The sequence below is a fragment of the Podarcis melisellensis genome, assembly GCF_964234715.1.
Source record: "Podarcis melisellensis genome assembly, chromosome: 3".
NCBI lineage: Eukaryota > Metazoa > Chordata > Lepidosauria > Squamata > Lacertidae > Podarcis > Podarcis melisellensis.
In genome coordinates, this window is record NC_138530.1 from 36,932,943 (window position 1) to 36,959,584 (window position 26,642).

General features: G+C 40.5%; 1 protein-coding gene across 4 annotated transcripts in view; it reads left to right on the forward strand.

The window, feature by feature from the left end:
* BTBD9 (BTB domain containing 9) overlaps positions 1–26,642 on the forward strand; it is a 153,596-nt gene that overhangs the window by 4,028 nt on the left and 122,926 nt on the right. Inside the window, exons 1-7 of one of the 4 annotated variants that reach the window (XM_081904062.1) lie at positions 5,427–5,483; positions 7,238–7,380; positions 12,103–12,314; positions 14,056–14,419; positions 16,870–17,134; positions 18,368–18,587; positions 20,018–20,137. In XM_081904062.1, coding sequence (XP_081760188.1) covers positions 12,130–12,314; positions 14,056–14,419; positions 16,870–17,134; positions 18,368–18,587; positions 20,018–20,137 — 1,154 coding nt within the window. In that variant the 5' untranslated portion in view covers positions 5,427–5,483; positions 7,238–7,380; positions 12,103–12,129. Of the gene's footprint in view, positions 1–3,020; positions 3,046–5,377; positions 5,484–7,237; positions 7,381–12,102; positions 12,315–14,055; positions 14,420–16,869; positions 17,135–18,367; positions 18,588–20,017; positions 20,138–26,642 lie in introns of those variants that run through there. The other 3 variants (XM_081904064.1, XM_081904061.1, XM_081904063.1) reach the window with 3 other exon arrangements.

The window sequence follows — 26,642 nt, forward strand, 5'->3', positions numbered from 1 at the left end:
TGTCGGCGTTGGAGGAATTACCTCGGCACGCCGCAGCAGACATTCCATTTTGATCCAAGGCTCCCATGGCTTCGAAATGACTATTTTACCATTAGTTCTGGACATTCCTGTCTCCCTTTGGGGGCGAGATCTGCTTGCTGCAATGGCCTTGCCTAAAGGAAAGATTGCAGTGGCAGCCCAGTTAATTGCAGAACAACTCAAACTGGGGCATATCGAACCTTCCACCAGCCCGTGGAATACACCCATCTTTGTCATCAGAAAAAAAGGCATCTGGGAGATACTGTCTTCTCCAAGACCTTCAAATGCCAGTGATGACCTCCCACCTAATCTCAACCCGCACTGTAGCTGGAGACATCGCCCCATTGACGTGCCCTGGATGGAGTCACCTTCTACAGCTGTTCCAGTGTTTCCTGGCACGTTTAAAGGCCATCTTCGTCCCTACCGCATTGGCTCCCCTTTTCCCTGGGAAGCCACTTCAACCACCGTATATCATTACAGTTTTGCTGCCTCTTGTTTGGGAAGTGAGCCTGGCTTTGAAGGATGCCCTCGCAGGACCGGCATCGCTTGGATTTTACCCCCCAGATCTCTTCTTCTTTTCTCCTCCCTCAGGAGTCCTGCCCCATGGTGTGTTCCCCTGAGCATGTACAGAATGCTGTCTTGGAACTATTGTGGACTCTTGGCAGGGGAAGGGGGTGAGGGGATTTCAGTGTGTTCCAGTTGTTTCATTCTTGTGCTTTGGCATCGTTCCCGGACAGAAAGCAAGTTGCAATATGGTTCTTTAGCAGGGCCTGCGAAGACAATGGGCTCTATTATCTACCTTGTTGCTTGGCTAGTGCCTTTTAGCTGCTGAGAAAAATGATTTTTTAAAAAAAAAAAGCTTTGAGAATCTTTGAGCCTCTTTTGGTGGTGGTATTCCAGCATTCCAGTAAATGCTTCATATAAGATTAGCAATAATATGAAGGACAATTGTATAAGTTTACCGCCTGTGCTTCTGTCGCTTGCAAAAATAGTGTCTTATTGTTTTCGTTTCAATCATAATAGCAATAAATTTTTAGGTCATTATCCATATTTTAATTGGACCTATGAGTATTTTAATGGATCTTCTTGTTTTGTTTAAATTCCACCATCTTGGCTTCAAAAATAATCAACAAAGAAATGTCAGAAATAAGAGATGTTGCGCTTAAAAATTTTTATGTTTTAGATGTAATCCTTGCTTCCAAAGGTGGAGTTTGTGCCTTGATTCATTTTCATTGTTGTATGTATATATCTGCTCAATCAGCCAATATTTCTGCTATTATTGATTATATGGAACAAATGATAGCCCATAATCCTTTGAATCCACCTGAAGGTTTTGATCTATGGGAATGATTGTCTTCTTGGTTACCTAATAGAACATGGTTAAGAAAAATTTTGCTAATTGTAATTTTGCTTGTTACAGGATTCATTGTGGTGTGCTGTTGTATTCAATGCTTGCTTTCTTTGATTTCCCAATGTACTGCGTGGTGGTATCAACCAAGGCCCACCACAGGGGTTACAAGAGGAATTTATGTTGCAAAATATAAACGCTTAGGTAATGAGATATATGATTAAAAAGTCCCCTCCCTCTTATAATATAAACAAGAAAAGAGGGCATGTGGGAAAATGATTGCTTGTACATAAGAGCATGAGCAAAGTTCTTATTATTGCAGGGTGCTTTCATAGCTAAAAGCATCCTTGGAGCATGATCAACGCGTGAACAGCTCATGCTGTCCTAATGATTGGCCCACGTAACATGGGCTGATCGTCTGCGTGGTCTAGTGCGATGGCCCTTATCTGCTGGCTGAGAACAAGTTGCATTCCTTGTATTTTGTATCTTTCTGACTTTACACAATAAAGGCTGTCCTGCTGCAGCTCTAGAGCAGCCAGAATTCTTCAACCCATCTCTGTGTGAGACTGATTCTTACTGATGGCGAGCTGGATCTCGTCAACATTCTCCTTTCCCTTCCTCCCCCACAACAAACACTCTGTGAGGTGAGTGAGGCTGAGAGACTTCAGAGAAGTGTGACTAGCCGAAGGTCACCCAGCAGCTGCATGTGGAGGAGTGGAGACGTGAACCCAGCTCACCAGATTTCGAATCTACTGCTCTTAACCACTACACCACACTGGCCATGAGTTAGGTCTTACGTAGCTGACAGGTTGAGACAGGGAAGCTCTTTAAAGGGGTGTCTGGATCAATTTCAATATGGGATCCATTAGACTTAGCAGAAAAAAATATAGCTCTGCTATGGAGAGCCTCAGTACAAAGAATGAGATTGATAGAAGAAATGCTTTAATGTTTTAAAATACATCAATACTTTCATAGAGTGTGCGTATGTAAATAAATGGACATATCTGCATGTTTATGGATATACTGGGTGGTTTTTAGAGCTAGTCCTCCTCAAGAGTAGACCCCTTGAAGTTAATGGGCATGATTAAGGTTCCTTAATTATAGTTGGTCCACTCTAAGTAGGACTTTGTTGAGTACAGCCCATTTAGAGTTGGAATAAAAATTATTTTTGGTATGCTGCCTCATGGACTTGCTTCCTAACATTGTTAGGGAGAAGCCTTCATCCGTCTAATGAAGAAAGAAGCTTCTAATGTGCAGAGAAGTAATCGCAAACTAGGATTCATAAAAGAGTCACTCCTAAATTTCACATGACATGTCTGTTTAATCTCTTAGCAGATGAGAAAAATACAGAAGACAGGAAGATAGTTTTCATTGCCATCTGGAATTGTAAAACTGGTTGTGTGTGAGAGTGAGAGGCACCTGGCAGATTGCTGTATATGTAGCTGCTGCATGTTGGGTCACAAGCTGCAGCTTGTGATGCCCAAGTTAGAAGGAAAGTGTTTGCATATTTGAGTGTGTACTTGCACTGAGCTTCTACACTGGCTTAGTGCTATATTTGAACTTGGAGAGGTTCCTGCTGCTGGAAAGCTTTCACATGTCCAGTACTTTATGACTTGTGGTGCATACATTCACTTTCAAGTTTAGCAGTAAAACGGAGTGCAGTTGGTGACGCAGGAAAGGTAGGACATGCCATTTATGAAGGGGCCTTAATTAATTTGGCCCGGGCTAAGTGTTTTAAAGATTTCTTTTGCTTCTTTGCAGGTTGGGTGGGTTAGGTATCCAGTATTCTGTGGTGTTAGTGAAAGGAGGGTATTGCAGAGACTGAAAACGAAACTTAAGTACAAACTGAACTGTGAACTAGAGGGGGCAGAGTTTGTACTGGGCTAGATGTTCTGAATGAGGGTCTCTGTATAACAAATGAGGGTACCTTCATTTTCCCTACTGCCAACATTGAGGACCATCTTACCCAGAAGGGAGAGATCACTGAACACACACCATCTAACATAAATTGAAATGCATTTCACTTCTCTCTCTGGCCTAATTTTTATAAGATGTGGGCCACCGTGAAAACAATCTTAATTTTATACTCAAATGGGCCTGTGATTGTATGTGCCTTTCTGCATTTAAACATGAATAGGCTGATGTGGAAAGCTTACATGTCCTCACTGGGCACTTCTGAGGCTCCAGCAGCTGGGCAAGGGATGTGGGGCTTGGGCTGCGGCTTAGATGCTGAGACCAGGGATGACAGCAGCCCCAGCCTGCACACTGCCCTCTCATCTGCTCACCTAGATGTCAGCAGTGATAGCGGTTAAGTCCCCACAGTGGCAAGGGGCTCATGGGTCCATGCCAAGGCTGCCAGAAGGGAGGAGAGGAGGGAGGGCGCCCCAGAAGAAGAGGAGGTAGGTGGGGAATCGGGAGCCTACCTTTGCTTTCACACAGCAGCAGCAGCTGCAGTGGAGGCTGGGGTGGCTCAGCCCAAATTTTGGGGGACCAAAAGGGTCTTGGCCTCTTAGAGTTAGCACCTATGCTTGTGCCCAAACATCTTCTTGGTGATGCTACTGGGACTGTCTTCCCACAGGCCAGTGTCACCAGTATCTCCTGCCTTGATTTCCTCCCCCTCCCCCCAGGATAGACAGGTTCAATAAAGTAAATATGTGTGTCATGCTCATGCCCTTTGGGGAGGTACCTCTGGTTTGCATGCCATCAGTTTCAAGGATTAGAAAAAAGGATGCCCTGCTTGTGTTTTATACCAGCTGCTGTGAGTAATTCAATTGCTGGTTTGAATGTTTTTAGGGTTTTTCAGTGCTCAGAACTTGTAAAAACATAACTTGTTTTTCCTCATATTTGTCCATTAAATCCTCATAGAATAGTCAGCAAAAGCTATGATAACATCTCTCAGCGGGCGGGGTGCCTTTAGGCTTTGGTCCTAGGCTACAGTAGGGCCTTTCCATATCTGTCATGTTACACATATCTGGAAGCAGGCTCTTCTGCCATTCAATAAGAAACCCCACTTGTTTTGTTAAAACTCCCAAGTGAATATTTGGCATCTGGGCCTCTTTTCTTGGCCATAAAGATTTAACTAGAAGTTTTCTTGTGGCTATTTAATTTTGTCAGAATGGCAGAGGCCCAAGTCCATAGCCGCTTTGGCTTGTACATTCACTTTCTGACAGTGTTTTTTTGTTTTGTTTTGTGTGTGTGTGTGTGTTTTCATGTAGGGTTGGCAGGTGTCTGTCTCAGGAGACAATGGAAGTGTGTGCTTTCATGGGTGAAGGCTGTTAAGAGAGTTATAGAGCAGGCCATGGCGAAAACGAGATATGACGGCGTCTGGTTCTGCTGCTGCAGATGCACCATGGCGATTGTCCTTTCTGCGCTCTTCCTGGTGGTGCCTCCTCCTCTGGTCACTGCTGTGGCTACAGGACCTGACCGCCAGTTTCCATGCACTGCAATCATCTGCAAAGAATTCCCACAAGGCCGGGTTGGTGCTGGCAGCCTTCGTGCTATGTTTGCAGAAATCTTTGCAATGCAGAGTTGTTCTGGGGCCTGAAACCAGCTCCCTGTAGAGCAGAGGCTCTTGGGCCTCTGCCATTCTGCCAAAATCCTTATTTTATTTTTAAAAAGTATCCCAGGAAAACTTTTTTTAAAAAAATGCACGTAAATCTGCTTTTTCTTCTTTCTGTATTTTCTTTTCTTTTTTCTTAATTGTTTTTTCTTTAATTTTCTTTTTGTAGTATGAGATTGTAAATTCTTTGTAAATGTGTGTAATTTAAATTAATAAAGATTATTAAAAATAAAATAAAAAGTATCCCAGGAAAACACATAGCTATAAGTAAATAAATGGAAACAGACTGAGTGTTTGGAAACCATCTATACACTTTCCCCAGAACTGAATTTCCACGTAAGTTTGTGTCTTTGGCCCAACCAGGTATGAAGGATCCCCGCGCAACCCTTCTAGCCTTTTTAGTATCTCGCTGAAGCACCCCTGCGCTCTGCTACGGACGTCAGCGCGCAGGGCCGGCGGGAGCGTCGTTGCTAGGTGACGTCAGCACGCCGGCCGACGCGCGGACGCGACAGCCGGTGTAGGAGGGGGGAGGGGGCCGCGCTCGAGCTCGCCAGCCCGGTAAGTGTGGCGGAGGGATGAGGGGGCTGGACTGGGCTGCCTGCGCCCTGCGCCGTCTCGCTCGGGCCGGCGGGTGGGGGGGACCCTTGAGGGGCGGGGCCCGGTTTCCCTCCCCTTCCCCGCCGCCCCACCCCCCACCGGTCCGGTGCTTGGGGGAGTGGGGCGGGGTGGGAGCCTGCCCATTCCCTGGGTCTTGGTGCGTGTCTCTCTATTGGGGTCGTTGGGGAAAGAGGCAGAGAAACGTAAGGCCGGGATTGTGGGCGGTGGACGCGCCGCCTGCCTTCCGCTCGCGGCCCACGGTGGCCTCGCGACAAGATGGGCGGTGCGGTGGGTGGGCGCACCTGGCGTTGCACGAGGTGGCGGGGCTGGCCCTGACCTTGCAGTCCTCCCCGCCTCCAGGATACGGGGCAGGTCTTCTTGGACCCTTCAGGCGTGGTGGGTGAGAAAGTATGCTTTGGAGGGTTTTCACAGGGACAGGCAGGCCTCTTATCTGAGGATGCTCTGGACGCCTGTCTTTGAAGCCCAAACCTTTACTTTTTATTTTTAACAGGAATTGGGTGCAGTTCTAGCTGCCCGTAGCCGCTTTCTTCGGGTGCTGACAAAAAATTAGCAGTAGGCTCCCGGGGTTTGCCAAGGAAGGGCTTGCTTCTGCATAGCTGTGGGTAGGATTGCAGACTTGGACCCTTTTCCCTCCTTGCAGTTTGTGCTAATGATAATGATAATAATGATTATATATATGTGCCACTCATCTGACTGGGTTGCCCCAGCCACTCTGGGCGACTACCAACAAAAAATAGTACAGTAAAAGAAAAATACCACAAGAACAGTGTTGTTCTTGGGTTGGGAATTGTATCTGTGCTAGTTGCTGGAGAGGCTTTTCTGTGGTGGCACCTGGACTTTGGAATGCTCTCTTCAGGGAGGTTTGACTGGCACCGTAGCTACAGTCTTTTTGGCATAAGGTTAAGCCGTTTTTAATCAGCTGAGCTTTTGGTTTTATATTATTTATTTTTATTTGCTATATTTATATCCCACTTTTCCTCCAAGGAGCTCAAGACTGCATATATGGATCCTGCTCCTCTCTGTTGTAACATCACTGTGTAATAGGCTTAGACTGAGAGACTGGTCCAGGGTAACCAAGTGATGCTCATAGCTGAGAGATGATTTGGACCGTTGGCTCCCCAGTCCTATAACTTGTATGAAGATGCTGTAGTGTCTTGTTATATTGTGTGTTTGTTAATAATAGTAATTATTATTATTATTTTATTTGTACCCCATCCATCTGACTGGGTTGCCTCAGCCATATATAAAATGTAACAAAACATGAAACATTAGAAAACTTCCCTATATAGGGAACCTTTCGAAAGGTTGTAGATTTACTTTTCTCCTTGACATCTGATGGGAGGGCGTTCCACAGGGTGGGCACCACGACCGAGAAGGCCCTCTGCCTCGTTCCCTGTAACTTCACTTCTCATAGTGAGGGAACTGCCAGAAGGCCCTTGGTGCTGGATTTCAGTGTCCTGGCTGAATGACAGAGGTGGAGACACTCCATCCGGTATACAGGGCTGAGGCTGTTTAGGGCTTTAAAGGTCAGCACCAACACTTTGAATTGTGCTTATTGGAACCCATTGGGTGGAGGATGGTTTAATTTTTTAAAAAAATAAAACTTTTTGAAACTAATGTTTTGCTTGCATAGATTCCTTATTGCTTCTTTTACCAACTTCAGTATAGAGCAGGGCTTTCTGCTTTTTCTATAGCTGTCTAGAAGTGCAATGACAAACCAAGATATAAAAGTGAAACTAAATTAGGAGGGCAAGAAGGCAGTACAGGACATGCTTGAATTTGTTCCAGCTCATCTACACAATGCTTAACTATGGTTTAGTGTGTCAACACGATCATTGTAAGTAACTATACTACAAATTGTGCACAAATTGCTTCAGTCTGGATGCATTGAAACTGCATCAGAGTAGTGAATTTGTAATTTTGTTGTTGTCATTACCTCCACCTGTCAGTGTTTCTATCTTGGAAATCGTAGATACTTACAATGTGGTGTTCCATTTTCCAGGTTGTGCAGAGATTTTAATTCTGAAAGCCACAATCTCAGATATTTTACAAATAGACCCAAAGTTACCAGTTGTAGAGCACCTGTGTAATTTTCATTAGAACGCCATCTTTCATGTATTCTGGTTGTATATTTAGTGGCATCTACTTTGCATCTGTTTCAGTTATTTGTACAGGTTTCTTGTTTTCCATATATAAGACTGATTTGTAATAATTTGGTTATTATAATAGTTTCTGAAAGGAGTTATTTACATAATTACCATTTTGAATCTCTTAATTGCTTGTCTTCCTTTTGTTGCATTTGAATCCAAACTGTCATGACAGTTTTTCATATGCATATGTGAACACAGTGCATATGGACTCTTTGCCGTAACAGAATTATCATTGCATGCACTTTTTTATTTAGATTTACAACTTGTGTAAAGCTTAATGACTTGCGTGAAGAAACAAACCAAGCACTCCCTCCCCCTGTATAAACTATCATCAATTTGATGTTTTTCTTGTTTTTCTGTATTGTGCTTTTAGTCTGTATGTTGCCTTTGTGATATTGTATATGAAAGTGTGGTTTATAAATATTTAAATTAAATAAATTGAAAATTTCTGACGCATTCATAACCCTGAGCTCTAAATGGACATTTAAAAATAGCTATACACTCAAAGCAGTATTCATTGGTTCTTTCTCTGTTCATTTTATTCTCAAAGAAATCTTGTATAGACCTTTTTGTTCAGAATGCTGAACAACATAATAAATCCAGGTTAAATACCTATGGTTTAACTTAACAATTGCATTTGGACTGCCTGCATAGTATGTTTTGGGCCTAATATCTTCTGTAAGGTAGATCAACATGATTCTTTCCAGGTGGCAGATACAGGCTTAAAATCAACAAGTGAGGTTAGGGTGGAGGTAGATTTGAACTTCTTCAGTTATTTTAGGCACTATGCTGCACAAACTCTCCTTTTTGCAGTAACTAGATAGACTGAAACAGACAGGGCTTGGCAATTAAAATGAGTCAAAGAAACGAAAATCAAAGCAGACAGAAGTCTTTCATAGGTGCCACTCCTTTTTATAGTACTTTCTGCACTTATGATTATAATACTTAGTTTTGTTTTGGCCTCTGGTACTCATCAGGTGCTTTTCAGACCAGGGCACATGGCAATGCTTAGGGACCGAAGCTACAATGATCCCTATTGCTTTCCCAACTCAAGTTGTGGAGCTCTGGAACTCCCCCCTGCTCAGACAGCTACACTATCCTTGAGTAGTGCATCAGGTAGTGCTGGTGGGCCCTCCTGAGACCTTGGGCAGCTGCCCAGTGCTGCTGACACGCACCTCCACAACAACCCTGCCTTAGTCATGCACACTTAAAATCCTCAGTTACACAAAGTCAGAGTTTTCCAAACTTTTCATGTTGGTGACACACTTTTTAGACATGCATCATTTTGCGACCCAGTAATTCAATTTTAGAGGGATGCGGGTGGCACTGTGGGTTAAACCACAGAGCCTAGGGCTTGCTGATCAGAAGGTTGGCTGTTCAAATCCCCGCGACGGGGTGAGCTCCTGTTGCTCAGTCCCTGCTCCTGCCAAAATGCAAGTAGATAAATAGGTACCGCTCTGGCAGGAAGGTAAATGGTGTTTCCGTGCACTGCTCTGGTTCGCCAGAAGCCATGCTGGCCACATGACCCGGAAGCTGTATGCCGGCTCCCTCGGCTAATAAAGCAAGATGAGCGCCGCAACCCCAGAGTCGGTCACGACTGGACCTAATGGTCAGGGGTCCCTTTACCTTTACCTTAATTCAATTTTACTAGCAAACCAGAGGTTAAACTAACCTCTTTCCAGCCTCAGGAGGAGTGTGGGGAGCGTTTGCACGGCACACCTACACATTGTAGCTGACACACTAATGTGTCGTGACACAGTTTTGAAAGCTGTGCTCTAAGTCATTTTCCTGTTGTTCAATAGTTTATCCTGTAAGATTTGCTGTTCCTACTTGCTGACATGACACAAATTCTGTTCCACAAATACCTTTGGACAGCTCAACATGAATCGGATTTAATTTTATTCTGTATATATGTGTATTTAAAATTCAATTTACGTTTATATCTTTTCCTTCTCCCAAGGACCTCAAGGTATTTTGCACTGAGCTATTCATCTTAGCCTCAGAATTACCTGTGAGTTAGGGGAGAGGAATGCATGTTTGAGTGGTGGAGATAAACTGGATCAAGGTATCTGCTTCATGCCTTGAGTAGGAATTTAAATCCAGATCTTCCTCAGTTCACATCCAGCATGGTGTTCATTGTGCAACATTGGTTCTTAGTTATTAAAACCTTATATTCTGCCTTTTGAACCAGGAAATTTGGAAAGGTGACTCACAGATACACAATAAAACAACAAAAATGCATTAAACAAAAACAGAATGAAAGCCAACTAAAAATTCCTGCAATAAACAGCAGAAAAACTTACCAAAAGCAGCCAAGGCTTATGAAAAAGTGTAGTGTTAATTTGGCATCAACCTTCCTGGGTAGAAGGGGAGGAGTTGCACAGTCCTTTTGTCACATTTGGAAAGACATGCATACATACAATTCAAACCATGCTCAAGGCGGCTTACAACATGAAAAATACAAAACTACAACATGCTTGATGTTTTTATTATGTTTTTAGAGATGTTGTAAGCCTCCCAGAATGGTTGGGGAAACCCAGCCAAATGGTTGGGGTATTACAGTAATAATAATAATAGCCATAATCAATTAAATATTAAAAAATACACAACCAAACTGAATGATTTCCACATAAATTACATCAATATCTAAAATCAAGATACAAAAAAACAGCAGCAGCAGCCCCCCTCCACAACAGCAGCAAAACCCCCAAACATCTCAGCCCAATAATCTGTTCAGCAGCTTCAGGTTTTGCAGCTGGAATCAGTCCAGGCCCCACACTCCCAGGCCAGGTGGGAAAAGGCCTGCAAAGCAGGGAACAGATCTTCCAGTACCCTGTCTTGGGTAGCCCTCTCCTGTGATCTAGAGTTGGGCTCCTTAGGAAGTTATAAAAGTAGGGGTGGGATACCTGTGGTTCTCCAAGTGGTGTTGGATTTCAGCTCTCAACAACCTTAGTCAGCTGGCCAGTGTTGGGAGGAAAAATGGGGAGTTTTAGTCCAGCAACATTTGAAGAGCCACAAGTTTTCCTCCGGCAACTTAGATGTGTGATTGAATTCAAAGGAAAGACAGCTTCACTGTGGCTCATCCCAGTGAACATTCTGTCTATGCACTCAGAACCATTTGTAGTTTCTGAGAAATAGCAATTCAGATTTAACAATAGTCAGATTGAGAAGTGGCTGAAAGATGAACGGCCATCTGCTGAACTCTTGGCTCTAGTGAGTCTGGAAGTGGGTAGAGCTCACTTCTCAAGTACTGGCATCGCTGCAAAGTTAGAGAACAGGGCAAAGTGTGTTTGGCTTTTTAGTAGCTCTTGAAATAGTTGACTCTAAAAATGTCTGATATATTTTGTATCACTTAGATTACTTTTCTGAAAACGGTTTCACCTGGTATTTTTAAAACCCCTTCAGTTTCTATCCCTGCAAGTGCAGGGGTAGCCAGAAACCTCATCTTCCACATGAGCATTGGCTCTAGTTGCATGTACAATATAGTAAAAGCCATATTAAAAAGTTAAAATCTATTGTTTTCACACACTCGCTCTCTCATACACACAATGTTTGTGTAATGAAGAAATACAAGGTATGAGAGAAAAATATTTAAATAGCTATTCTAGATGTTCCGAAACTTTATAATTTATTTAAATGTGCATGGTACTCTATCCTCCCCAAAGTGGGTGCTAAAAATAAAAGCAGCTTCAAATTATGCACCATGTGGGTATCATGAACTGAGCGAAGTAGCTAAAGCGTATGTTTTGCAAATGCCATGTCTCCCCTTGAGAAGTCTTTTAGGCTTTGCAAGTAAAGAGCAGAAGGTTTATCTTTCCATAAAAGCCTCTTCAGTCTGAAAGCACACTGGGCATTGATACTTTCCCGAGAGAGCTTTTCAAGGACTTAATAGTATATCTGTCTTATAAAACATGATTCGTTGAAAAGGCTTCCTATATTAATAATTGAAAATCACTGTGATCTCAGTTTTGGAGAGTTAATCAGGCTCCTGTGAGAATAGGTCATAAATACGAATATTCTTGCTAATTATGGATGAAAACTCTTGGTGTAGATTTCAATATTTAATTTGAGCACTGCTATATGGTTCCTAATTGATTTGCCCTGGTTACAGAATCAATTTTAACTTGTACAGAGCATTATAATTAGTGAGTTGGCTGACTGTGTGGAAACCCTACAACATAATGATTTTCTTCTAATTTGCTTTATAAGGGCTTGTTTATTTGGAGCAGTTAGATTGGCAGTGTTACATTCTGACATCTGCTTTCATTAAACCTGGGATTTTCTTGTAGCCAAACAATGTTTGTAATCAATCAGTTGATGAAAGGATGGTTCCATGTACATCACTTAACTTTAAAATAACTTTTAGAGGAGAGTCCCTCTTTCATATTATTTATGCTTTATTTTTATAGGTGTAGGATATATCACCCTCCTGCAAGATGAGTAACAGCCATCCACTCCGTCCTTACACAGCAGTAGGTGAAATAGACCATGTTCACATTCTGTCCGATCATGTTGGTGTTCTGATGAATGGGGAGGAGTATAGTGATGTTACCTTTATAGTGGAAAAGAAACGTTTTCCTGCACACAGAGTGATTCTGGCAGCGAGGTGCCAATATTTCAGGTGAGGTATAACTTCTTATCAGATATACTTAGAGCTTCTGGTTAAGCAAGATAAAATAGAAACTACTAAAAGTAAACTGATTTCATCTGCTCAGTGCATGTGAGCTTTCTGAACACCTATTATGGTACACTGTTTTTAACTGTGAGATAATACTTATATTATGCTGTCATATCTTGACCTTCACTGCATAGGTATCCAGAATGGATGTTGGTTGTTAAAGACCTAAAATTCAGGATGTTCACACACTATACATGCTTTCCCCCAGGAAACATTGTTACTATGAAGTGTGGTAAAATGTGTATTTACATTTCATACAACGTGAGATAGAATTATGTCGTTGGATGTGAGATTTCACATTTTATTTGTTCCTTGCTTATCTTTTGAAATAGAGTTTTATGCTTTCTCCTATGGTTGTGAAAAGCAACTCTGTCTTCCTTTCAACCCACTCCACCTCCCAACATTTGCTTTGTGTTCTGCCTGGTGGTAGATGAAATTTAGGCAAGCAATTTGAAATTTTCTTACTGAACCTTAATCTATTCTCCTTTTGGGTAGGTGTGATTGCCTTAACCATAGTTTATGGTTAAGTCCCTGATAAAATCCCAGACAAATTTCTATTCATTATCTATTTTTAGAAAGATCTAAAATCTCATAGTAAGGTTATCTTAAAAAGAAATTTACGTTGGATGAAATCCAGTGTTCCACAAGCAGACTTCTGCTTGCTCTCCTCCCTCTCCATATTGCAGATGCCATACACTCACCAAATCCACACTGGAGTGTTCCCCCATACCACTGTGTGAGTAGAAGTCTGTTCTGCTCATGGGCAGCCACAGCTGGGTAGCACCCAATATTTCTTTTTGTGTGTGTATTTGAGCAGATATAGTTCTTAAGGTTGATTTCAGCTGATGTTTTCTGCTGATAGTGGAATGGCAGAGTGTTACCTGAATAACTGCCTCTTCTGCATGGACTTGGCCAAACCGTAAGATCAGCTTTGTTGGCGCATATCAGACGCTTACTACTGATTGGCAGCAGTTAAGAGGTCTGATAGACTCTCTCTGCTTTCAGTTGGTTTTTGAAACTATTTAGAGTTTGAATCTCCCTCCCAAATATACTGCTGGTGGTTGATTACAGTAATCTCAGAATATATAGCTTAGAAGAAAATAAGCTCTACCTTCTCTCTTCCTCCACATAATCATATGTGTGATGATGTAAAATAGTATACAACAGCATACTCTGTTTACCTGTTCGGTTTTCAGTATACTGCTACCCTTATCAAAATGATATAAAATGAGTGACCAACTGATTTCTATGGGTAAAGTTCAGGAAAGCACTGCTGATAGTATAATGTTATTGACTTCCAAGAACATCATGGTAAATACGGTAGATACTGCACCTTCCATTTGATGTTTTACCGGACACTCTGTTGCATGTGTTGAATGAAACAATTTGTTCACTTCCTTTTGTGCAGTTGCTTCTGATAATCTGTTGTAAGTAAATTTCAGTTGAACTCTTGAATGTTTGTTCTAATATCTCATAGCAAGTGCTCAAATTCAAAGTTAAGGTCATAGTTTCTAACTTTAAGGACCAGCTATAATTTTCTTAAAATTGCATAGATTTAACTTGCAAATGAAATTATTGACAGTTGTGTGTGCCATATTCTACAGTATATGCTTCAAGTCTTACTTAAGGTCTCTCTTACCAGAATACAAGTTTTTTTACATTGTTTCTTTCTCCTTTTGTACAGAGCATTATTATATGGCGGAATGCGTGAATCTCAGCCTGAAGCAGAAATCCCTCTCCAAGACACCACTGCAGAGGCCTTTACAATGTTGTTAAAATATATTTACACAGGCCGTGCCACATTAAGAGATGAGAAGGAGGAGGTCCTATTAGACTTCCTGAGTTTAGCGCATAAATACGGATTCCCAGAACTGGAAGATTCCACCTCTGAGTATCTTTGCACCATCCTTAACATTCAGAACGTTTGCATGACTTACGATGTTGCTAGTCTGTATTTGCTTCCCAAACTTACATGTATGTGCTGCATGTTTATGGACAGAAATGCTCAAGAGGTGCTCTCCAGTGAAGGTTTTCTGTCACTTTCTAAGGTATGTATCAGTTTTTTAAGCTTTCAGTTAAAAAATAACACTCCCAATTTTATTTTTTATGTTTGTGTAAATGTTTTTAGAAATAGGACCCAAAAATCATTTCAGTATTCATGGAGTGCAATGTTCTATTCCATGTGTAGTTATTTTCCCATTTTCTATATATCTTGGATGAAGCTTGGTTGGAGTTCTTTGGGATAGTACCAAGACTCAGATCAGAGGGGAGACAGTAGTACTTCCACCAATTTTTTTTGTGATCTTCCTGTGGGCTTCCAATCGGAGTCCATGGGGATTCTTCACTGCTTGTGAATACCTTTTCCCGTGTATACACCTTTCTCTACCACATAAATGTCAGTCTTCCCCATGGGACCATCACAACTGTTTTGGCTGTGCCTCAACCACTCTGTCCCCTTCACAGAACTGTTTTTGAAAACATGAAGACAATACCTGAAAATAGCTCTCCTGTTTGGGAGGTAGAGTTGCTATATTGTGTCAGTGGTAGACAACATGGTGCCCTGCATATGTTATTGGACTACAACTCCCATCAGCCCCAGACAGCATGGCAAATGGTAAATGATTATGGGAGTTGCAGTCCAATAACATCTGGAGGAGAAGAACAGAGCAGACTTTGGGGGCTGGAAACAAGCTACCTTTATATTGAATGAAACCTCTGGGACACACAATAACTTCCACTGTAAGAGAATTTCTGCCCCCTCCTGGAAATTTAATTATTAACATAATTGTCTCCATGATAAATAAAGGTAAAGTTGGTAATCAGCAGTTGGTTATTCTTTGCTTACTAGTATAATATCACTGTTTATAATGCTGCCTAGCCTTAATATATATATTGTAAAAAGAGGAGAGATAAAATTGAGAAATCCACTGATTGTGGTAACAGAATTGGATGCAGTGCAGTGATTCTTACAACCTTTTCTTAATGGAAAAGTCAATTATACAAAAGACTTGATTAGATCAGAAAAGATGCCAGTAAAGAATCAATATGTTACCGAAAATTAAAGGAGAAGCCCAAGGAGACAGGTTAATAATTAATATCATGTAGGTTTGTAAGTCATCCTGCATCCTTGTAAGATGGCTAAGGTTAGCACTCAAACCTTGATTTTTAACATGTAGTAAAAGTCTGAAGCTGTTTTGAAGCTGTTATGAAGATGATGCTATATTGTTGATTCTTTGAACACAGCTCTGCCTAACACTCTCTTAGGAGATAACTTTGAATATATTGTTTAGTATAGGAAACAAGCATCTTCAAATGTAGTTTCATCTGTTTAAAGAGATATTTCATACACCTGATGCTGAAGGTGCCCAGAAGATAAGAAAATGTGCTAGTATTATGTTCTTCTGTTCTCTGCTTTTGATACCATTGCACTGTTCTCTTACATTTTTGGTGTTTGTGGTTCTGTCTAAATTAGGGCACAGTAAGCCTGCAAACTTCACAGGGGTTATATTTCAGGGATCATTCCTAAAACCAAAATCACATATAGTCAAAACACATTGCATTCAATGGTAGGTGGGGTTGTGAAAGTCTTTTTACTTCCCAATATCTGCTCCCTTTTAACCTTCTTCTTAATTTGTAATTTTTATTTTGCAAGCACACAAAGCTGAATGCACACCAGATAAATACACATAAGTTGTGGGCTTACTGTATATATAGGGTAGGCCCTACCTTTTAGGCAGATTACAAATATTATCACAGTGCTTTATTTAGAATTTGCTGATTTTTTTTAGTGGGGAAACTTTGATCATAAGTCTGCATCTTTGGCTTCGAAGTTGTACCCATATCAAGTTATATATCTGATATGAGTAAAGAATGGTGAATACTAGTCAGTAAATAATGTTAGCTTTCCTAAATTGTTGAGAAAGATGTTGTGTACTTCCCCTACCCTCTCCTCTTCCCACATACTTGTGAGAAGTTTCTTCAATCATATCTTGTGCCATCTGGACCTAGATCTGTGGCTGGTGGGTTTGGGTCGCTTGGTGAAGACATGGGATCGGGTCTTCTTGTAGTGGGACCCTGCCCTGTAGGCTTCTCTCCCTCTGAAGGCATTGATGCCCACTATATTATTGGGCTTCTGGCTCCAGTTTAAGACACATTTGTTGACCTGGGCCTTTGGTGGAATTGATCAGATTATTTAAAGTGTGAGGGTTATTATGAATTAATGTTGTTTTTAATATTGTAATGATCTTTGTATTTTTACTTATTGGGCTTTATAACATTAGCTGTATTTTATGGGTTGTTTTAGTTAACCTTTTGTAAACTACCCTAGGATCAGAATTTCATTGTGGACATAATAGTTTCTATGGTAAATAAAAGTAAGGTTTGTGATAAGCAAACTTGTGATGAAAGGTGGCTCCAGTGGCCACTTGTGTATGTGAACTGTGGGATGCTGTGTTTGGTTTTCAAATTGTATTTACATTATTCTTTCCTTGTTTCTTAGCCAGCCCTTCTCAGTATTGTACTGAGGGATTCATTTGCAGCACCTGAGAAGGATATTTTCCAAGCTTTGATGAACTGGTGTAAACACAACCCAAAGGAAAATCATGCGGAAATCATGCAGGCAGTGCGCTTGCCACTGATGAGTTTGACAGAGCTCTTAAATGTTGTAAGGCCTTCTGGATTGCTGTCGCCTGATGCCATTTTGGATGCTATTAAAGTTCGATCTGAAAGTCGGGATATGGACCTCAACTATAGGGGCATGTTAAGTAAGCCTCCGTATTTCCAGGGAAATGACCCTATATGTTTTCTTATAATTAAAAACTTCCTTAGCTAACTATTAATGCTGAGTAAATGTTTACTAACAGAAATACAAGGCTATATAAGTGTTCACAAGGTTGTATAAGGTTACTTTGTTTACAGCAAATTGGTTGAATGGCAAAACACTCAGATCTACTGTGTTGTATTCAAAGGATGCAAGAGTAGAAGACCACCTGTGCAACCAATATTTTTCATTGTCTCTCCAGAAGTTGGGGGTGTTGGTGAACAGTGTGGCTTGTGCCATGGAGTAGCGAGGGAAACATTGTTCATACTCGGTTTTGAGTGTTTCTTCACTCATGTTGTAACCCATCCTCATGACACAGTATACTCTGTTCTGGAGGCCCTGCTGAACAGGCACGCAAGAAGTTGGCAAGAGGGAGGAGACGAGGGGAAATAGCAGTAGTGTGAGTGTCCTTCTGCTGGTGTAAACTTTGGTTACTTGATTAAAAACACACTTGTCCCAAAAGATTCCTAAAATTCATTCTATCCTGAATATATCAGAAATATTGCACCTCCTTAAATTTAGACAGTTACAAGTCATAATAAATTAATGCCTTCCCTACTGCCCTCCTCTAAACTGACTGTCATGAGGAGGCTGCAAATCTGCAGTGGTACTCTTGAGCCACTTTTTAAATGATGTTGTTTTCCAAAGGAATTAGTATTTTGTGCGTCTTATATAAATATAAAGTTTACCAGTAATAGAAATATTTTTTAACACTTTGGACACAGCCCAGTAGAAATTAGCTATGACCAAGTCCACTTAAAATTAATGGGACATGTGATAGTCCTGACCGTGTCGCATTTTATTGCTTCCAATGCAAGTTAATCATAAATACCTTGTGTTGAATTGTTGTTTTGTGAAAATAAGCAAATCTCTACACACACATATACACATAGGGGCTTGTAGGGTTCCCATAGGCATCTGGCTGGCCAAATGTGAGAATAGGATGCTGGACTGAATGGACCACTGGCCTGACCCAGCAAGGTTCACCTTATCTTCTTAATGACAGGACAGTGCCTTTAACCAGTCACTAAACACTTTGTAATGTCAGCCTTTTAGATACCTTCTGTTTTCTGCATGACTTTTTAATATCATTTGTTTCCACATTTTTGTAAATAAATAACATAATGTGCAAGAAGAACATAATTTTAAAACATCATTCTTATTCCCATTCTTCCAGTACCAGGTGAGAACATTGCCACTATGAAATATGGAGCCCAGGTAGTGAAAGGGGAATTGAAATCTGCTTTGTTAGATGGAGACACACAGAATTATGATTTGGATCATGGATTTTCCCGACACCCCATTGATGATGACTGCCGTTCTGGTATTGAAATTAAATTGGGTCAGCCATCGATAATTAATCATATACGTATACTGCTATGGGATCGTGATAGCAGGTGAGTTCCAAGTCATACTCATTTACCAACCATGCCTTTTCTTAGGCTACTACAGGTTCACATCTATACATTAATATAATTACTTTAACAAAGCACTGGGAAACCACTAGTTTGCAGACCTAATGGGAGTCTTTATTTGGCCTTACCCCCAAGCTACACCTATCCCACTTCACCTGATGTCATGTATGATTTCAGGTGTCTGGGGCAGTTAAAGCTGTGATTGCAAAGGAAGAATGGAAAACATTTAATTATGGTCCCAATTATTTTTAGGCAAGCGGAGTTTATATTCAATGTCTCTTAAATTTGGCACCAAATGCACAGCCTGCTGGGATCAGCTCCTTCCAGGGAAGCTAATTGCTTTTGACAGAGATCTTCTCAAGTTGCAGAGCAGAGCAACTTGAGTTGTTAAAGTCGCCCATGACAAGTGATAATTACTGTATTTTTCGCTCTAAAAGGCACACTTTTTCCCTACTAAAAAGTAAGGGGAAATGTGTGTGCGTCTTATGGAGCGAATGCAGGCTGCGCGGCTATCCCAGAAGCCAGAACAGCTAGAGGGATCGCTGCACAGCGAAAGCAAGGATCCCTCTTTCTGTTCTATCTTCTGGGATTCAGAATATTTTTTTTCTTGTTTTCCTCCTCCAAAAACTGGTCTGGTGCATCTTATAGAGCGAAAGATACGTTAAGCCCACTGACCAAATCCTACAGCCTAACCCTGTGGGAAATAGGATTTGGTCAATGACACATATTAATAGTAATAGCAGCATCTAGTATAAGAAAAACAATGATACTGTTGCAAATTGCAAGTTTCTAATAGAGCAGAATGATTAATTTGTAAAATAAGATAGCAGAGAGATGTATATAATATAGTGGATTAAAATAGGTGGTGTAATAATAGAGTTGAGAGTTGTTGACCAAAAACTGATGGAAAATGGTATATAACACAAAATAAACTTCCCTTTTCAGTCTCACTTTATTCTGTTCTGATGTTTATAGGCTGCTAAATCTTTCCTAAGCTGCCTTGCTGATGTTGTAGCAGGAATGACTACTATGGTTCAGGTTTAAATTTAGCCTATGCAATAGGAATACAAATTACTTTTTTATGACTTTAGGTGTGTTAAATGTCTGCATTTAATGTTCCATCATGTCTGAAGGAAGACTACTTCATTTTGTTGCGATTGTGAATTTTGCCATTAAAAAGATCTCAAAGTATTTTTAGCATGCAATTATATTTCAGTTTTGAGATGTACCTGTCATGCAAATATGTGTAAGAACTGTAGTCTTGGTTACATTAAAAGCTAATGCTTTGTTATATTGCCACTAAAGGTGTAATTTATTGAATATTTGGCTTTATGTTGTCTAGTGGAGTATACTGTATAAAGATGGTGCATTGATAATCTCAGTGTTTCAATTAATTAATTTGCTGTTCAAAGGTCTTACTCCTATTATATTGAGGTGTCCATGGACGAGCTAGACTGGATCCGTGTAATCGACCACTCCAGATATCTCTGTCGATCTTGGCAGAAGCTGTATTTTCCTGCCCGTGTCTGCAGGTTAGTGCACAATTTGATCACATCTATGCAGTTTGGTATTATTGCCTGTATCTCAGTTGTTCCGATTTGGTTGCTTAGAGCTAGATGTCAAATTCCAGTGGTTGAGATAGCTGTGTGATAATGGGAGGCAAACTGTAGGCTTGAAAAACTGTTAATCCTCTCCCCTTTTATATGCAATCCTTTTTCTGCTAGTTGTTTATCTACCTGGTCGTCTTCAAGTCCTAAGCATGATAGCTTTTTGTGTATATTGTAGGCATTGTAGAGAACAACTTGGCTTTGTAAGTATTTTATAACCCCAATCAATTATGAATGTTGTCCTTAAGTTTTGGAAAAGTGATGCTGAAAAGCCAAGAAGGAAAAAATTAGATTTTTTCTTGAATGCTCACCAGTTAATTGCAGTTTACCATTATAGGTGATATATGTTAGTAATAGTTTGAATAGACCGGCTCTGAGTTTGACTCCCATTGGATACCACCCATTGATAATAAAATTGCTTAGCATGTAGTTATCTAACTTATAAACCTGTTTTAAGCACTTCTTGTTAAAAATAAAAAAATATTAAAGTTAGGCCCTTCCAGAGAATCAAGTACAATTTTGGACTGCATCACTTTGTTTCACCTGTAGAAGGTACTCTTTTTATTATTCAGGCAGCTGCAATTTAGCTTCATAATATTAAATGAAAATGTCATTTTCCCCTTCAGTAAATTTCTGCAGTATTACAGGGATTGCAGTTGAGGTGGTGATAGTATGTGAGATGATCTCTGATTTGAAAAGCATTACTTTGTTTTTCCTCCCATTCCCTGGCCACTTTTTTTTTGGGGGGGGATATCTTTTCCCCCTTTGATATATATAAGATCCTGCAGAGGTTCACATAGTATTTTTTACATCTTGTTCTAATTCAGATTGTGTGTGTGTGTGTGTATAACCAGCTTGTCCCAAGTATCAAGAAATAAAATCTCCAGGGGGTAAAACTATGAGAGATTCAGAAAGTAGCATGAATCACTTCAGGGATTGCAGTTCTCGGCTCTTTCCTTTGAAGTCCTCATGGGGTTAAGGATAGCAATTCAAAGAAGCAGTAGCCTTAAAAACATAATACAAAGTTTAGTTTTTCAAAAGGAAAAGGTAAGTATCTTGTAAGAAACCAAGGATGAGTAATGCTTATATTTCTTTTCTCACAAACTTAAATTTGAATTACATTCCAACGCAACAAGTTGTTCATCCAGCAAGGGATAGCTTTTGGGAGTGCAGTAGTTCAGGGGCAGTTGGAGATGCAAAGGAATAGAGTTGCATCTCTTCTGCTGAGGTTTTTGAGGAGAAATCCACCCAATATTTATTTTGTTCTCCAGGCCTTTTTCTTCATCCTTACAATACAGACCATACAGTTTTGAATGTCTTTGCATTGCTTTTCTTCGGGAATGGGACCAAAGAGATGGAAGGGCATGTCCCTGACACAGTTTAATTTTAGTGCTGAAGGCAAGCCATGCTTCCAACATGGATTGGCTCCACTCTGGAGCCTGGTCTACTCTGGAGCACCCAGCACAGTTCCCCATGGAGCACAAAGGAAGTATTGCTCTTTCTCATTTAAGCTCTTTCTGCTTGCATATTAGGGACTTGCATTTTTGCCGTAGCTGCTGTAATTGAAGTTTATCTTAAAGAAGATAATTTGGGTCAATACTTTGTGTCATCAACTCTGCAAAGGGATGCTTTGGACTGAATAAAGGAGGGCATGAACACAAGAGTATCGGTTTGCTACTTAAGAAGTGAAAAAAGTATTCTGTACTTGATGATGGTGAAAGATAGGAGTAGTTCCAGGTGTTGTTGGACTCCAGTTTGCATCTGCCCCAGTCATGGTGTCAAATGACCAGGGATAATGGAAGTTGTAGTCCCAACAGTACCTGGAGGCAGGCCCATGCGGAACTTGTCTGAGGCCCACGGCAGCCATATTGTCAGAATAAAGTTATAAACTCAAACAAAAATGCAGCTGGTCCCTGGTGGGGCCTGCCAGCCAGTTTAGCCCTCCAAGACCTGACTGCCCCTCACTCTGCACAGGCCTGCCTGGAGGGCATCATGTTGGCTACCACTGATGATGGGAAAGATCTGCTACGCTGGAAAAGCATGATTGTTAAAAGCATTAATAAAAATTACTCACCTACAAAATTATTTACTAACCTAAATAAGAGGTGAGGAGCATGGAGATGTGTGCTGCTAGCCGCTTAGCAGGTTACTAAAATATTGCATTCTACCAAGTGACCAAAAATGGTGCAGTCAGCATGGAATTCCAAGATGCCAGTAGCTACCAGACAAAGAGTTAAATACAAGGCTGCATTAAAATGCTGGTAAAATATGGTGGCATATTGAATTATTGTTGTATGCAAATATCATCTATGGAATTGAGAGGCAAGTTGAGCTCAGCTAGGAAAGTGTACAGATTCCTTTAATTTGATGTTGTTTTTTTGGGGGGGTGGGATATGTTCCTGATGATGCATTGAGTTTTCCTGGTTATAGACTCTTGTGCTCCCTGTTTTATTTCTCCCAATTTCTTGATTCAGGCTTCACAAAACAATACCAACTTCATATGAACATTATCACAAAGTCATACTGAAAGAGCTTGTTCCACACAGTCTGCAAACTATTCTAGTTTATTAATATTTAAATGTATGCCAGAAATTTTGCAGTAAATACAGACTGATTTAGTTGGCCTAATCAGTCATTCGTTGCATTACTTGCAATATATTGTAGCCATTATTACAGCCTGAAATTGGTTTTGAATAGCATTTTGAAAAATCCAAATTAGTTTCTGAACTGTTGATGCTATTATTGTGTTCTGTGCCTAGTGCATTTCAACGGAGTCTTGGAGTAGGCTGAACTGCTTGCTTATATATGTGTTGGTAACCTGTTACAGTAGTTGTCAATGGGTTGGTTCCAGAGCTGCTTTCTGCTCATGGAAGGAAGTATGGGGGGATGGAGCGGGGTAGGTAAGTCAGCTTCTGCCAGCCTCTGCTTTTCTCTGGATCCAAACTAGGGATGCTGTTTAAAGCAGATTTGATTATTTTGTCTGTCAGTATTTTGTATTAGTTGTTGATCCACTACATATTTAACTTGGGCTTGTATTAAACTGGGGAATGGGGTGATAACAATATTTAATACTTTTCTTCCTTATACAATCTCTTTGTAGCTTATTCCATTTTCATGTTTTGTATCTGAAGCAAAAGCTTCAGCTATTTTAAACTTTCAAGCTCACTTACTGACTGGGTTATGGTCTTGCATGGTAAACCTTCAGGACAAAAATAAAACTGAAGACTCTTTGTTGTATTTACTCTTTGTTGTATTTCCTGGTCGTGCTCTGTCATTTACTCCATGTGAAAGGACACCAGTTTTTTATTATTATTATTATTATTATTATTATTATTATTATTATTATTATTATTATTATTTAAATCATATTTTAGCTTCCCACATAAACGCTATAAAAACACTAAATAATAATTGTTGTAAGTAGTTTAAAATTACCTTTGTTTTAATTTGGAAGTCACTTGGGGGTGCTTTTGGGGATGAAGGATAAGGTAATAAAATAATAATAAAACAACTATAGTAATATTTCTATAAGTAGAATATGATAATGCTGGTTTTTTCCAAGTCTTTCCACAGCTATGAAAGCTAGCAAATATCATAGTTGCAGAAGGTTTGTTTTAAACAAAATGCACAAATTTTCCATTAAGCTGGTGCGAGAAGGATTAAACTGGCATGCTAATGAATTGAAGAGTCTCATATATTACGCTGAGATGTAACCTTGTGTTTATAATCCTTCTCTAAAAGTGCCTTACTGTTTTGATTAAATGCTAAAATTCTTCAGAAGAGCATCCTTGTCTTTTCTGATAGCTCTGCGATAAAGAGCTATTCAGATAATCAATAGTTCAGACAAGACAAACACGCATTCAAAGCAAAATAGTTGTGAGCAGCACTGAAAGTGTACAGTAGTTGGCTTTTATTGGTGGTGTGATGGCCTGGGAATCCGATTCAGAGGCTGAACCGGAGGAATCCCAGCCTGCACAGGAGTCCCCGCCTCCAGGGCTGGCTGAACTGATTCTGAAGCGCCTGCACCTGTGCCGGATCCTCAGGAGCAGGCACCAGGTGAATCCACTCTGGCTCCAGAGGTGGTTGAGGACTCAGTGCCTACAGGTGAGTCTCCCCCTGGGCCCAGTAACCCTTCAGCCTCTCCTGAACTGCAGAGGCTCAGGGCAGAGAGGCGAAGGGAACTGGTTTCTCCCAGGAGGAGTGCTTGCCTTAAGGCCAGGAGAGGCGGGTCTCCTGGGAGCCGGGACCGCCCCTGGCCTCAGAGAAGCTAAAGGCCAGTCAGCCCGGTCCCAGGTTGCGGGAGCAACGTCGTTGATGAGCTGTTTCGGCCAGCATCCAGTCCTGTTTCCCCCAGAGTTCCTGTCCTTGCCCGGCTGTGGACCCCGCTTCGCCCGAGGAGGACTGTCTGCCGTCCCTCAACTCAGGCCCTGGACCTCGCCCCACGGTAACCTCCCCCCTGGACCAGCACAGGTAGTTCAACACTGGAGCATAAAGTAATCTACCGGGCTCTCCAACTCATGTTTCTTATTATGCAAAGTGCACAAAACAGTTAATTATAAAATACCGGTGATCAACTTGACAGAAATCTTTCTCTCTGGGCACCCTCCTCCTTCAGCGAATATGTGGTTGAGCCAGCTAATTTAGAAAATAGACAAAAGTCTCCAGTGGTCCTACCATTTTGGTGTCCTTTATCTTGCATCATTCTGTGTAAATTTCCGAACCTAGTTGTTACATTCCGATAGTAAGTATTAATTTGGTTGGTAATTATCTTCTCAAAGTGACAGAAATAGGAAACATATGCTAGTGTAAGACACATTTGTCAGTTTCTTCTATAATATTAGGTTTGATTATGCAAGTGACAAATGTGCCTCTTAAATCGTAAATCATCTAGTCCCCTATACACTCTTACTGATTTATTTCTTACTGTGTTTTAATGTTGCTTCATCTATCCCACAAGATGGCAAGAAATTTAGTTAGGATTTAGATTTTCCTTAATGTGCTTAGTGTTCTGGGCAGATGGCAAATTGGCATATAGCCACGTGGTGTCACTAAAGCATAACTTTCTTAAACTGGTGATTTCCTTGGCTGTTTTTCAGCATAAATCTTAGAAATTGGTGACTTATTGGGAAGATGTTAAATTTGCATCCTTTTTAAAATCACATTCTCTTATTTTTCTATCCTTGTAACGTATTGTGTTTTGGCCTCTCTGTTTATGAAATGAGATGGAAATCAATTGAAGTTGAGGATTGAAGAAATAAATGAGAAAGCAAGAGACACCCTTCACCTATTTTAGTTCACATGAGCTTCTTGTAATTTTAGGGTTTTGTGAAAAGTCTGTGTAGACAGGAAAGACGGCTATGCAAATGGACCCAGACTATAGTTTCAAAAACATAGGCATCTGGGTAAAAATGTAGAATGTACAGAGACATTGGCATATGGCCAAGCTAAGGCCTTGGCTAAGAAGTGTGTTCCCTGATCACAGATCTTTTATGTCCACTCTTTTGTGTGTTTGATCATGATTTGTAGCTATAATCTGAACTAACGATTTTGTTTCACACTTGCTGATATAAAAAGAAGAGTTTTCCATGGGCTCTGATCGTAATCAATAAAGCTGACACCAAGAACTCCTCCCAGCTCAAAGGGCTGCTTTTTTCTTATCCACTCTCATAAGAGAGCAAAGACTCTTAGAATTGGGATTGACACACAGTTAGCTTGACAGAGAAGCAAAGTCTGTTTTGTGTATTGATCCCCAGACACTGGGCAATGCGCCAGACTGTTTACCAGCTGAAAATTAATCTTCCACTATGAAAATGGAGGTCCTGCTCTACAGCAACCCATGGCATTGTTGTGAAAATATTTGACTGATATTGAACTGTTTAGTCCTGTAAGCCTAGGAAAGGTGAAAATCCATTGATCCAGTTTGGTGGGCCCCTTGTGCTGAGATTCTAAGTGGTGTGCTTTTTCTCTGTTATTATAAACTGCAGGCTCTTAATTTTGTAAACTATTAACTGTTAGAATTTCGAAACACAGATTAGTTGGTGTAATGTATGGATTCATAAACAAATTTAAAATCTGGTTTTAGGACAAATTTTAATTGGACTGATATCCTTTGTTCACGCAAGATGTCTTTGTTGCATGCTGTTCACTTACTCTTTACGATTCAGACAGTGTGACTGTATGTCTTTCTGAACTTAACACACTCATGACATTATGAGACTGTTGACCAATAATGGTTGCAGTTTAATAGATTGTTTTTATTGTGGAGGGTTATTACCTATTATTTGTAAACACTGCATGCAGATAGATTCTATTTATTTATTTATATATTTAAATGTTTAAATAAATGTCTATGCTTCCCTTCATTCAAAGATCACAAGGCGGTTTACAATATAAAAAATACAAAAATGCAAACAAACAAAAACAATAACCA